Source organism: Aplidium turbinatum, chromosome 15 (assembly GCF_918807975.1).
Source record: "Aplidium turbinatum chromosome 15, kaAplTurb1.1, whole genome shotgun sequence".
NCBI classification, from domain to species: Eukaryota; Metazoa; Chordata; class Ascidiacea; order Aplousobranchia; family Polyclinidae; genus Aplidium; species Aplidium turbinatum.
In genome coordinates this window covers 19,346,605-19,360,564 of record NC_137486.1, presented here as the reverse complement: position 1 = coordinate 19,360,564, position 13,960 = coordinate 19,346,605, and the positions used below count along the sequence as shown (strand labels likewise).

The 13,960-nt window shown below is 37.0% G+C and overlaps 1 protein-coding gene across 2 annotated transcripts; it reads right to left on the bottom strand.

Annotated features, from left to right (window-relative positions):
* Positions 1-3,614: 3,614 nt before the first annotated feature.
* Positions 3,615-13,605, bottom strand: LOC145784235 (cytochrome P450 2U1-like). 2 transcript variants are annotated; one of them, XM_082596019.1, is made up of 10 exons: positions 13,577-13,605; positions 13,213-13,390; positions 11,953-12,098; positions 11,208-11,310; positions 9,023-9,132; positions 7,710-7,831; positions 7,451-7,566; positions 6,453-6,597; positions 5,259-5,422; positions 3,615-4,222 (listed from the first exon to the last, which is right to left on the bottom strand). In XM_082596019.1, exons 2-10 carry the CDS (start codon positions 13,306-13,308, stop codon positions 3,905-3,907), a joined length of 1,320 nt encoding a protein of 439 aa, XP_082452145.1. In that variant the 5' UTR covers positions 13,309-13,390; positions 13,577-13,605; the 3' UTR covers positions 3,615-3,904. The 2 variants fall into 2 exon arrangements, with proteins under 2 accessions (XP_082452145.1, XP_082452144.1); XM_082596018.1 differs by lacking the exon at positions 13,577-13,605 and having other exon boundaries at positions 13,213-13,490.
* Between the last annotated feature and the right edge of the window lie 355 nt (positions 13,606-13,960).

Below are 13,960 nucleotides of genomic sequence, written 5' to 3'. Positions count from 1 at the left end.
AAACCACTTGTAACATTTTACAAAACGTTGGGATGTTAGCGATTGTGGTTTTACTTTCTTTGTGTTTCAGATTACTGTTCTGGCCCATTGTTTAAATTTTTATCGCTGTATTGTCTTGCTGACTTTTAATAGATTGCCCCTTTCTACATGAAACATTTATCGTATTCAGATGTCTACTGTACCAACACGCCTTCAACATAGTAACAGGAAATATTTCTTTGAAAAAATTCCTGACTAGTGAATTCTGGTCAACGCAGGGCTTGTTGAAATCTCTGCAAAGTGCAAACAAATAAGTTGCGAAAGGTCCCTTCGTTTGTTTTCACGGTTGAATGCATTTACCATCCACGCGTGACATGGCTTCTTGAACTGCAGATCAAGCGATAAAAATATATTTTTTATTATCAGAGCAATGCACTGTAGGCTACACACCAGCAGCAGAGCAACGCATTACAAGTACAAGGACATCTTTCCATGTGAAAACACCTAACAGGCTAGAATAATTTATTGCATTTACATCAACAATAATCTTTCTCGTGTTTCTCGGTAGTTGATTGTAGCAAGAACTCAGCGATAGACACTTGTTTCGCCCGTGAGGCTGGGCTCATCAGTACCGCACCACTAGTTCTTGCCACATAGTTCTCAAAATTGCTGAGCTCTTGGTAAACACATGTTTTTGGGAAAAGTTTTGATGGCTATAGTGTGTAGGCTACCCCTGTATGGTTAGCGAAACACATGCCCGCTGTTCTACAGTGAGCAGTCAGGTAGTGCTGACGCAAGGAAGATCGCTCCTTCTCAATTACAAGGACATCTTTCCACGTAAAGACACCTAGACAGGCTGGAATAATTTATTGGATTTACATTAACAATAATCATTCATTAAAAGCTTAAACAACAATATTTGGTTTACTTTTATCCTTAATACTTTTCTTGATGTTCTTTGTGGTCCAAATTACATCATTACACAGTCCCATAGTCTGTGATTTGAACTAGACTAGAGTTTTATTTTGGAATTATTTTATTATGGTTTTCTGCCGATACATGGTGAATGTGGTAGCCTACATGTAGACTAGCCTAGCTCACGCGTTAAAAAATAAAACATTGAGTTTGTTTAAATATTTTGTTTTTGTCGGGCCAGGCGGTCCTACTCCAAATTACAGTGATTTCATTTATCTGCTTTCACGGGCAGCAAAATTTTTGATTTTAATTACAACACAGCAAACATATTCGCGTCTATATGCCGCACAGCCTACTGCGCTTCATAGTGCCTTTTTATTCGTGCCCTGGATATGCCAAACAATAACAATTAACGTAAGAGTAGGCTATTACTTCATTGTTAATATTAGTGTTTTTTCAGGAGTAGTGCTTATTTAAATCATTAATACATGTCCTAGTTAGAGGTGAGGAACAATTTTCAACAACCAGCTTAAGCCGGATATCGAACCAGGTTTGTATGATTGAAAAACCAGCGCTTTAGTCTATAGCAGGGGTTCTTAAACTGGGGTCCATGGACCCCCAAGGGATACGCGGACTAGTTTTAGGGGGTCCATGAAGGCCCAATGGAAATCTTTCAAAAATGGAATAAATTTTTCAAAAGAAAAGATATTAACTTCAAACAATGCTGATGATTTCTAGTTTGAGTTTCAACTTTTGTAACGTACGTTTATTACGTCACTTCCCACATAATTGTTTTTGCCGCTATTTCAACATTGCAAAATTTTATCAGTTGCAGCTAAGCTAGACGTCAGCTGGGCTAGGTAAAGATTGTGAAAGGTTTATGCATATCCCCTTTTGGTAAAGAGAGCCATGGCTGCTATAATCCCTTTTACGACTAGCCTACATATTTATGTGAATCCGGATTTTCATCCTTGATAGCCTAACTACCAGAACAAAGAGTCGAAACCGGTTGGATGCAAAGGATGACATGCATGTTGCCCTATCAAAGACGAAGCCACAATTTCATGTTCTTGTTAAAGACAAACAGCAGCATCCTTCATATTAATGAAATTAAATCGAAGATATTGAAAAACAATCTGCATTCGCTATTTCTTAAATTTAATAAAACATAATTTTTGTTACCTCAAATCAAATGTAGGCCTAGTTACTACTCTCTAAACCCTTGACAGCCTGTTTCACCCTAAAAGAAGGATCATTAGAAGGTCCTTATTCAAATGGAAATAAATTTTGTTACCAATTCATTTTAATTTTATTGCGTCATGTTCAATGATCAAAAAAGATTTATCAGACTAGGTCATGAAGGGGGTCCACACAATCCAAAAAAATTTGTAAGGGGTCCGTGTTTAAAAAAGTTTAAGAACCCCTGGTCTATAGGCTGCGTCATCTCACCTCTACCCAGGCCCGGATTTAGGGTAGGGAAGAGGGTGCAGGTGACCCCCGACTTTTGAAGAGCCTCCATACGTGGAAAAAAATGTGTGTTTTGTGCTATTTTTTCTTTCGTTCAGCCTTTGAAGTTTCTGCAAAATGCAGTGCAGTGCTGGAATTAATGCTACTGTAGACGTAGAGGTGGTTTTTCGCGCCGTAGGCGCAAAAAAAATTTTGCACCGGAGCCCCCTGATCTAAAAGTGCCTCGGGCCCCCCATCAGTTAAATCCGGCCCTGCCTCTACCCACGGTGTAATAAATTGCTGAAGGAAAGACGGTAGAGCAGAGAGAAAGGAACTGGTCACCCTACTCTCATTAGTGCCGAAAGCTAAATGTGATGAGAACTTTATCTTCTCATTCCCCAAAGCTCAGTAGGCATAACTGAGTGTGGGACCACATCCTTTTAATACAAATCACTACACTTCAAGACTGCAAAGCGTTGGTTTGATGGAGTCAAGACTTGGGGTTTCATTAAAACAAATAAAAAAAGTAGCCTATTATAGATTGGTGAAGATTTGTAGAAATCATCATTGCTTTGGTACGTGGCCGAGTGCTTAAGAATGCATGTTGGATCAATATGACAGAGCCTTGATTCCCACTCGTTAACGACGTGCACAATTTCCATTAAGTTAAAACCTTGATTTACGTTCAAAACAACGAGGGTATGCACACTGATGATCTTAAACAAGGGTGAAACTCGAGTAAGGCGATTTCCAATTTCATTTGATAGCGGCCGTAATCAATCAATCAATCAATCAAATAGTCAATCAATCAATCAATCAATCAATCAATCAATCAATCAATCAATCAATCAATCAATCAATCAATCAATCAATCAATCAATCAATCAATCAATCAATCAATCAATCAATCAATCAATCAATCAATCAATCAATCAATCAATCAATCAATCAATCAATCAATCAATCAATCAATCAATGGTTTAGTTTCCAGAATCAGTACATGGTAGAAATTTGCAAGTTGTACAGCCTACACACTGCAAAAGTGGCACAAGTTCCCATAGTGCAGAGAGACAACGACACGACCATACGGTCTACAGTACTAGTCAATTGCCACCCTACAGAAACGATAATTTTGTCACTTTAGACACAAAAAAATGTAACAGAATCATACGATGTTCCCGCTCTTTAAAATACTCACCAAAAGAAAAACAAACATTTATTTTAGATAACGTTTACACAAAATTACAAGAAATAAGCAGAGATTAGATTTCCATCACATAAAATTTACGATTCTTCAAAGCTTTGTAAAATTAGGGGTTTCATCTCTTTTTTAAAACAATGAAAAGTTTTTCAAGCTGCTTTGAACCTCTAACCAGATCATTGTTCCCAGTACCTGCATACATTTATGCCCAGATTCTGTGTTTGATCTATTTATGAAATAATTACAGCTGGTCTGATATATTATGCTATGCTGACGAATAGATGAAGCATTTGTAAATAAATCACAATAAATAAATCGGTCAGCATAGGCGGCTTAGTACAAAAACTCTAATGCATCAAAAAACTAGCGTTCGTTTGCAGCTAACAAAAAAGAATGAGGAACGAATAGAACTCCATTTGATCCGCTTTCGATATCCGGAAGTTTATCCGCAGATGGATCAGGTACAAACTCGAACTTCTGAACCAACGAGACGAGAAAAATTAAAACTTCCATCCGGGCTAGCAGCTCTCCCAAGCAATGACGTGGTCCAATGGAGAACGCTATGACGTTGTTGGAACGAACAAAGTTCCCATTTTCATCCAAAAAACGTTCCGGGCAAAATTTATCTGGTTCTTTCCATATAGTTTTGTCGTTATGGACCGCCCATAAGTTGGCACATACCTAAGAAGTGATACAGTTAATCAATTCTTTTATGAATGAGATCATGGTTTCATTGAAGTATAAAAAGTGTAATAGGCTACTATTGAAATCTTTTCACAAAGGTGTGGCCTACTGAAACAAGCATAGATATAGACCGCTGTGTACTTCCATTGCAGGCTACCAAAGAAGGTGAAGTGCTAAAACCATGATTTGGTAAATATATTCAAATAACAGTGTTGTGGTACAACATTTTACATGTTTACATGACGTAGTAATGAATGTACTCAGCAGTGGTGCACGGTAACCACTTTTTTGGTTGTTCCGTTTTTTTTTTAGAAAGTTTCAAGCGTTCGCTTGATTCTCACTGTGACTCTTTATATCATATCACAACATTACCTCTCACATATCACATCATATTTTGATATGAACAGCTGTTGCACAAATTGCAGATCTAGTGTGTTTTTTCGTTGTGATGGTCAGAAATAAAAACAAACTGAACTGTGTTTAAATCCTGATGAAAAAAGTGAACACCCAAAAAAATGGTCGCCGTTCGCCATTATGGTACTCAGCGATGTGAAAATTGTATTTAAGCTTGTGTTTGCTTTGAAAAATATTTAGCAGCTGTACTGTTTGTAGCATCTCTCACTGTACACCTGCCTTGATATTTGGTTGGGTGACTACTTTTTTTCTCATACTGAGAAAGCCTCTTTGGTAGGTTATTTCTAGCAGTTTATAATTTTCGCATACTTGCAATCGCTTTGAACCACAGATATTGATTTAGTAAAGTTTCTGGTCGTCAACTGTGGGTTATTTCATTTTTTATGACCCGTGAATGGAGTCACACAAATGTACACCCCGAGAGCCGATCGCTCATCCTGTTTAAATTTTCTCTTTGCACGTTTGCAAAGTTTGGCGCTGATACAAGTGAAGTAATGATGACATAAAGGATTAAAACTTAAAAAAAAACTAGGCCTACTAAATCAGTGAAGCCTTGATGTTCAGTCAATAAGTTTCTTAAACACGTTTTTAGAAATCAGGTAACTTTAAGAAAGTCGACCATAGTATCTTTTGGAATGTTGTATCCATTTAATTCAGCGTCCTCGTTTGGAGTGTGTAGAGCGCCAATGGCTGCTATGGTGCGAAATCGATAAAGTTCTTCGACAAAAGCGTTAGTATAAGGCATTTCATCTTTTTTGGACATAGACATCACACCATTGGGACCTGGCAAAACAAAATTTCTATAAATAAAATTTATTAAGCTGAGTAGCTTTTTTATAAACACTGGGTCTAGGCTACATGACTCTGCAGTGTATTATAAATCGCATCAAACAACTTAGCTAACGTTTTTAAACTCAAACTTCAGCAGAGGTGGGATTGTGCATCGGATAAGGTGTTCGCTTTCCAATCATGCAATTCTGGTTCGACTCCCGGCTTCAGCTGATTGTTGAAAAACACCGCTCACCCCTACCCAGCAGGGTGTGATAAATTGGGTGAGCATAGTTGCTGAAGGAAAAGCGGGCTAGAGAAAGGAACTGGACATCCTACTCTCGTTAATGCCGATGGCTTAGTATAACAAGAACCTTATTTTCTCATCCCCAGATGCTTGGAACAAGTATGTGGGACTCACATTTTATGAGCTTATCGCCCTAAAACACTTTTTCGAACATTGCAGTACGGAAGCGTCAAATTTTTCCTTATTTTGCAAAAGCTAAAGTTTAAAAAGCCAATATCAGGTAACGCTCTTACTGTTTTACCATCTAGAACAAGCAGATGTTAATTATAGCCTAGGCAAAGACTGATTGAGAGTAAACAAGTTACAAATTGAAATGTCACAGATTGTTGCTCATTGCAAGCATGCATGCTACAGAAAGTTTAAATCAACTTATGACGCAATATACAGCAATAAAATACAAAAAAATGACATAATTAATAGAGATCAAAATGTGCGTTTTTAAAAAAAATGAATGGAAGCATAATGTGCTTCCGTCAATCTTATGCGTGATCTACTCTGGCACTTCTTTTGAGCACAACTTATTGACTCTCCTTTTCAGATGCTTGACCCGTACTTGTGCTGCGTACAATTTTTCCGTTATCATTTCGTATGTGAGCAAGGTAAAGCAGTTCTCAAATGTTCAGATCATCTTGGCATCTTTCTGTGTGATATTGTATGTTCTGTAGCAATTTCTATTCAATGTAAAATTTGTTTCTTTTACAGGCTAGACAAGGCTAAATAGTGAGGTACGGTACTTACCCAATACTTCCATAACTTCGTTATGTAGTTTTTTTTGTGCTTCAGGGTAATGGATCAAACACAACATACTCCAATATAACAGGTTAGAAGTTGAGTCTGTTCCAGCCACAAACAAATCTCGTACGTAATGGACCAGCTGAGTGTACTGTGCAACAAATGTTTAATGTTTTGATAAAGAAAACAAAAAGAAAACAATATAGAAATGATGCGCATGATATAACATAAACATGCTGTTCTTTCTTTTTGATAACCGCCATGTATGAGCTGCTATCCAACCTGTCACGATTGCGCGACAATCTATGTCACAATACGGAGACAGATAACTTGGCCATAATTTCGTGAACACATGCTGCAAAGGCAAGAAAGGCTATGCCATTATTATGAAACCTAAACGCACAAAGCGGAGAAAGTGAAATCGCTTTAAATAAATTTGAATAATAATGATGGGCTGCCGTTTATTTTTGTTGCTTTACGACTTCTAAAATTTTTGACCGATTGTAGGCTACTTAAATTTTCATCTTGCAATAAATCAGCAAAATAAAGTTTATGGCTTGCTGCTAACGACCTTTGCAGCGATCAGGAAAATCTTTTCCCGATCTTTTGAGTGGTTGTCGTCGTCCAAGAAAACAACCACTTCTGCTTTGATCATTTATGATGCTGGTTTTTCAGCACCCTCGGATAGTTCGGTACATTAAATGTTACGTTTTAAGTACATTTTATTATGAATATTCTAATCTTAACTCAATATTTGCTTTTTTCTAGACAAATCACAAAGTAATTAATAGAAGTAACAACAACAAAGCTTACTAGAGGTAAACATTGAAAACTGTTGAACGTCATACGTTATATACATTTCGAAAATTTAAAGTTTGTGAGTTGAAGTGAAGTTAACGCATCGTAACATGCCGATATAGTCAGACAATACTGTAGCCTGCTAAGCAAATGGTCAAACAGCAAGAATAACAGTAGACATCCACAACGTCAAGCTTTAAACCCACAGTAAACCCAGGGTTGTTTTCTTTTTTCATCTCCACTATAAAAGCGTCAATGAAATCTCTAATATCACCCTCATCGAAAGTCGCCTCGTGTTCTTTGATGATGTCACCAACCATTTCTGTTGACAACAAAATAGCGAATGATGTCATATTTTGACAACGTTTCGGAAGCTTGTTATGGAATTATAATAACTTTAACTTTGAAGTTAATGACACTTCGTGATACACTACTCCAGTTTAAATAACATATAAAAACTCTTACGTGACACTACTTTGATATCGTCTTTCACGCGTTGGTTATGCGAAGAAAACGGAGGTAATTTCATGAATCCAGGAGCAAGAACCATTATTGCATTGAAAATATTAGAAACAGGATCATTGATACTGTAAAAAACGATAATTTTGAATAAATGAAAAATGTTTAGCCATCTTCCAATGGTATGAGTTAAACACATCATTAACATATAAATGAGCTAAAGCATCAACAAACCTGACGATTTAAGCCTAATAGAATAAATGTGCCACGTTATTTTGGTGAAAACTCAGTTGAACTATCACAAGATGTGTAAGCTGATAATCAGCTTTGTTCCGGTGTTATAAAGTTTCTTGTTGATTAATAAAATATAAATTTCTTTTTCTAGCTTCAAAATTTGCGCGCGACAATTTTTGTTTCGAAGCTGCATTTCATTTTGTATGTGTAGTTGATTTAATAATAATAATGTTTTATATAATTTTATATAGCGCTGTATCCAACGCAGAATGCGTTGCTCTTCAGCGCTTTACAAAACAGACAGTGTCAATGCAGCCGTATAAAGGCGTAACTGAGTACATTATTACCCGAATCCACTCCTCAGTGCCAAGCAGGAATTAGATTCAGTACCATTTTAAAAAAGTCTTTGGTATGACCCGACAAGGTATCGAACCCATGCCTACCGCTTCAGAGGCGGGCGCACTAACCACTAAGCCACTTAGTTTACACCAAAATGGCCCTGTGTTATTGTTCTAGACAGCTAATCACAATCTGACAAGTCTAATCACACAATCTACAGCTAATCACACAATCTAATCACAATCTCCCAGAAGAAGTCAGTCGTGTCTGATGACGAAACGTTGGAATAAGATCAGATTATTATCATCTTACACATTTTTGTGATAGTTTAGCTTAGTTTGCACCAGAAGAACGCATTATGTTATTGAACTAAAATGTCACCTTCATTCAATGTTTAAATTTGACGATTTTCAAGTCAAAAACGCTTGCATAGGCATACATGCAGTTTTAAGGGTGCCAATGCAAAAAAAAAAAAAAAATTAAAAGACAATTTACAATTTAGACTGATGTGTACCACGTTAATAGACATAACGAAGTAGAAGATAGCATCTGTGAAACAGTGATGATAACGTTTGAAGGTACTGTTCAATGATGGGAGGACTCCCACGCTTTTGTGAATATGTCTATGCATTAAAAAAAAAAGCACAGCTCAGTTCATCACTTTTGCGCTGCATTATCTATGTGCACTGTGAGCGTCTATGACTTAGCTTGCAAGCATATTGCAATATTGATCAAGCTTTCATCACCTTCGCAAAAGCAAATGCATCATTTTCTTGAATTTTTCGTCATCATAATGAAACCTTTTTCCAAAAATGATGTGGCAGATGTTGTTAGACACTGCATTGTAGAGAAAACTCTAAAGTAAAGATAAATGGGCTAGCTGCAGTGGTTCCCAAAGTGGGCGCCAGCGCCCCCCTGGGGGCGTTTGCGACCATGAAGGGGGCGCTGGCTATAAAGTGGGCGATTGGGGGGCGCTGAGAGTAAATCGGGGCAGTTACAAGAAGAGGATTGCAAAGCATTTTTTGTCATGTTTCGCTTCAAAGACATACAAAAGAAGACGGTGACTATAAGAGCTTTGTGGCAGATATTGTGGCAATTATGTTGGCAATGTCGCTTCGCAGTGCCATACAAGTTAGTTGAGGTCATAACGTAACGCATGACAATTTGAAGCAATGCGATTACGCAAATCCGATCTTACAATCCGAGAATATTTTGATCTAGCGTTCGTCTTAATTTATCTTTGAAGACTGTCATCAAAGCAGTGAATAAAACTAAAGCGCACGCTCTGAATACACGCTTATTCAAACGATTGTGCAATGAAAATGATAAAGCTTTTGAGCGTATATAGGCTACTACTCCACACCGAAGTACGATGGCTTTCCAAGAAAAATTGCCTTGCACGATTTTATTCCCTGTTTGAAACCATCGTAGAATTTCTAAATAGTTGTGACCCTGGCCTTGCAAATGACGTCCTGGTTGTGAGAAATGATATTGCCTACTTGTCAGGCATATTTTCCAAATTTAATGAATTAAAATTATCCCTTCAGGGTAACGAAATAAGCTCGTGTTGTATCAACGAGATTTAGCTAGACGAGAAGTTTTCCAATTCTCAAGCTTGCATCAACTTGATACGAGTGACAAAGGCATTTCTGATGTTAATGTAGAGACGTACAGCAATCATCCTCAAGAAGTACACAAAGGCATGGGAGTTCGATTCCAGAATGTATGCCTGTTAGAAATCCATGACTGGATAATCGACCCATTCTGTCATATTTCCGAACATGGAATTCTTGAGGAGGAACTGATAACATTGCAAAGCGATTTTGCACTCAAACCGAAGTTCAATATCTCGTATCAATCGTTCTGGCTACAGAACCAAATCAAAGAGAAATACCCTAGAGCTCACGTGTGGAATCGGGTCAAAGTTTTTATCATTGCCTTTCCCAGCTCATAGCCTACTTGGTGAAGCGTGCTTTCACTAACAACGCGTCTGGATAACAAAAAAAACCGTCTTGACATAGTTAGACTGGGAGACTTAAGATTGTTCCTATCCAAACTGGAACGCGATATCAAGAGGCTGATGACATTGCACCAACCTCATCCGGATCATTAGAGTTGGACTTTAAGTTGTGATGAATGGAAAATAACTTTGATTTTACTTTTTTTGTCAAAGGGGGCGTTTGATACTCTGTTCGTTGTCCAGGGGGGCGCTATTAAAAAAAAGTTTGGGAAACACTGGCGCTAGCATATGATAAATAACACAAACGAGTCAAAAGCTCTGGCCATTACGAAAATAAAAATGCTCCTTCAGAGGATGCAGGTAGTGGCAGCAAAGAACACATGTTCGGTATGAATGCTTTACTTTTTATTTTATCAGGAAGCAATAAAATTACTGAATCTAACGTGTTGTTTGCTCCAAATAAGTTTTCCGTAGCATGACTGTTACAAAAAGAAATTGCTACCAAGAGTGTTTTAATGGTTTTAATTAGTTTTAGTAAATAATTTTAATTAGTTTTAATGGTTGCATAATCTTTTATTCTATAATTCAAAGGCAGAAAATAACTTTTCAAGGTAACCACTGTACATTATTCATTTTGAAGGAACCTGATGCAAGGGACAGAAGGCTAAAGCATTAAAAAGCTTTTTTTTTTTAAATTGTATTTTTCACTTCAGTGGAAGAGTGTTTCTAAGGAAGGAAAAACGTTTGACAAAGCAAAATTCTTTAAGTAATTAAAACCACGTGCTTGTGACCGAAATAGTAACTTATTTCGGACGCAATTTATTGCGGCCACAAGCATTAACGTTCGCGTTTTGTCGCTTCTACCTTTTTCTCGACCTTTGCTATGCTGACTTATATTGTTTTTGCTGTGATGGTCAGAAATAAAAACAACTGAACTGAACTACATATAGAATACAACAATATAAACTCACAGAAATATTAAACGGCTTTCCATTTTCGTTTCGAATAGCCTCGTTCATGTACGAGGCTTCTTCAAGGCATTTGTTTTCCATGCTCCGTTTTCCTACGCCAAATCTGTAAGAGATCAAGTTTACATACAAACATGCACAAAATCCGTCAAGTAAATAAAGTCAGCTAACTTAGATAATACGTAGGCCACATGGTTGAGTAACATCACCATCTACATTTTAACTTTGGCTGTGGGACCAAATGATGGGAACGTCTAAGACAAAATGTCAGTTTAAATCTAATTGAAAGCATGTTGCTGTGATTTGATAGGGCCCACATGACATGCTTGAACGTGGATGCAATAATTAACTTTCGTGTCTAGCCTTCCACTAAATCCAATTCATTCAAGTCTAACTGTTATAGCAAAAAGAAATTTTCAATAAATGTTCAGAGATCAGATTGCTGTGCAAGTGTCAGCATTTAAAACTATACAAAAGCAGTTTTTTTCTGCACATCATCTTTAACAATTAACTAAGCACAAGTTTGTTTTAACAGTAAGTAATGAAAACATGTTATGAATAACAGGCGTGCAGGTTTTTGTATGAAGGCATGCCAGTAGGAAGTTTAACGGCTACTGCACTGCGTAATATTAGAAATGCTTGCAATGCGTTGTTGAGGTTATGCAAAGTGGTCAAAATGCATTGTTATTCAAAGATGTAAGAAATATCAAAGCATTATTTTCAGCTTAACATGTTATAACTTTCGTACCCACGAAAAGTCATTAATCCAAATTTCCTTTGTTTTTTATGATTTTCTTCATCAATTGGAAATATGACTCCGTGGCCATCCGTAAATTGGTTGAAGAAAGGCATCTTTGGTCGATGGGAAAATTTTGACTGCTGCTTGACATAAGCCTAACAAAATAGATATTCAAGTCAACATACCCGATGTGAACATCGTTAACTTTCCAGCGAGCAAATCATTTTTTTTACAAGATTTAACGTTAGAAGACGTTTTATTTATATTTATTTAGGCTACAACACAAGGCGTCCTATAGCATATCTATCCCTAGACCTGTTCCAAATTTTAAGTGTTTCAAATTTTTTAGCCACCTGCATTAATTCCCATGGTTTTGATTACCAAACATTTGAAATTAGCAACCATTCTGCTCTCAGATGATGAGATACCCTGCCCCAAGAGCCTACACAATTCATTTTTGCTTATATCACCCATTTTTGATCTGTTAAGTCATGATTCTGACGGTTGAACTCTTTAATTTAAAAGAAAACACTTTCATCTAGTGCCTTTCAGATAACTTACCAGCGCAAAATCATTTTTTGGATGTAGCACATAAGTTTGAGAAGTGTGGAGAGAATTAAAAGTCAATACCTAGCCCCACTGGTGATAACAAGTCATTTTGCTTATTTCGAGCAATCTAAAGGGCTACACACATGTTTTGAAATTCCTCAATGGGTCTGGTGTAACAGAGAAACTTTAGTTTTCTTTTTGACGATGACGTCAAGATGATGTCATAAACGTTATATGTTGGCAAATGTTGTCTTGCCATCATTTTCGTTGTGGGCCACCGTTTTCTCTTTCCTTTACATTCTGTGCAAAACTAGTTAATGTTTTGATTTATAAAAGTAGCCTAGTCATTTTTTTAGTGCATCATGCAACTTTTAAATGCAAAAACACGTAAAATTGGAAAAAAAAAATGTTGAAAGAGAAATAATCAGAGGCCTTGACAGGGGATCCAGGGGGTACTTTTGGACCCGGGCCCGGAAAAATTTGGAGGTTTGTGGCCGTAATCTTTCGAAGGGGCCCGAAAACTTGAAGAAACCAATGCGCATTTTTTGCGTTTTTTCTAAGAAGTATCTTGATTTGGGCGTAAAAAATCTCATTGGAACCGGGCCCAAATTGTCCTCTCAACGGCCCTGGAAATAAGATCTAGCTAACAGTGAATTCAAATTTTATAAGTTCCTTTATACAAAAATAATCATTCTGAGCTTACAACAAACACTCACCAACCTGATAAATAGATTGAAAGTCATTTAGCACGACCATGTCTTTTAAACCAAATCGAACAGACATAATTGGTCCATATTCTTTGCTCCATTTATACATTTGTCTTTCTGGATATTTTCCCACAAAAGGAATAGCTCCAACAATAGGAAGGCCTCTTGGTCCAGGAGGAAAATTATTCGGCCTCCGATACCATAAGTATAAACATAAAAACGAAATTAGTCCCACAAAAATCCATGTTAAGTCAAAATCTTGTAAAAATAAGGCCGACATAATTTGTTACCATAAAGTCTAAAAAAAATAAAAAGGTGAACAAAGCACAATACAAACACGTAGCAATTGCAATTGAACTCATATTTTACAAAATTACCTTGATCCTCTTTGGTAAAGATACCTGAAAACTGCTAACTGACATGTCCCTGACGTTTAATGCGATCATACTAGTGAAAAAAAATGACTCGCCTTATTCGTCTCTTTATGTTAGTGCAACTGCATGGAGGCATTCAAAAGCAGATGATGTAATTCTGTATCACGACATTCACGAGATACGACAAATATATCTTGTATCTAATTCTTAACATTGTCATTCATACACAATTGTTTCCTGTACAAGTTTCCTTTGCTTCAGCCAGCACTATTCTTACGAAGGCTTCTCGACTTCCTTAGCCTTTTTTTTTACGCACGAGTAAGCACTCAAAGAAGTTACATAACATTTTGTAAGACGTGATATGCGATTAGTCTGAAAGCACTCGGT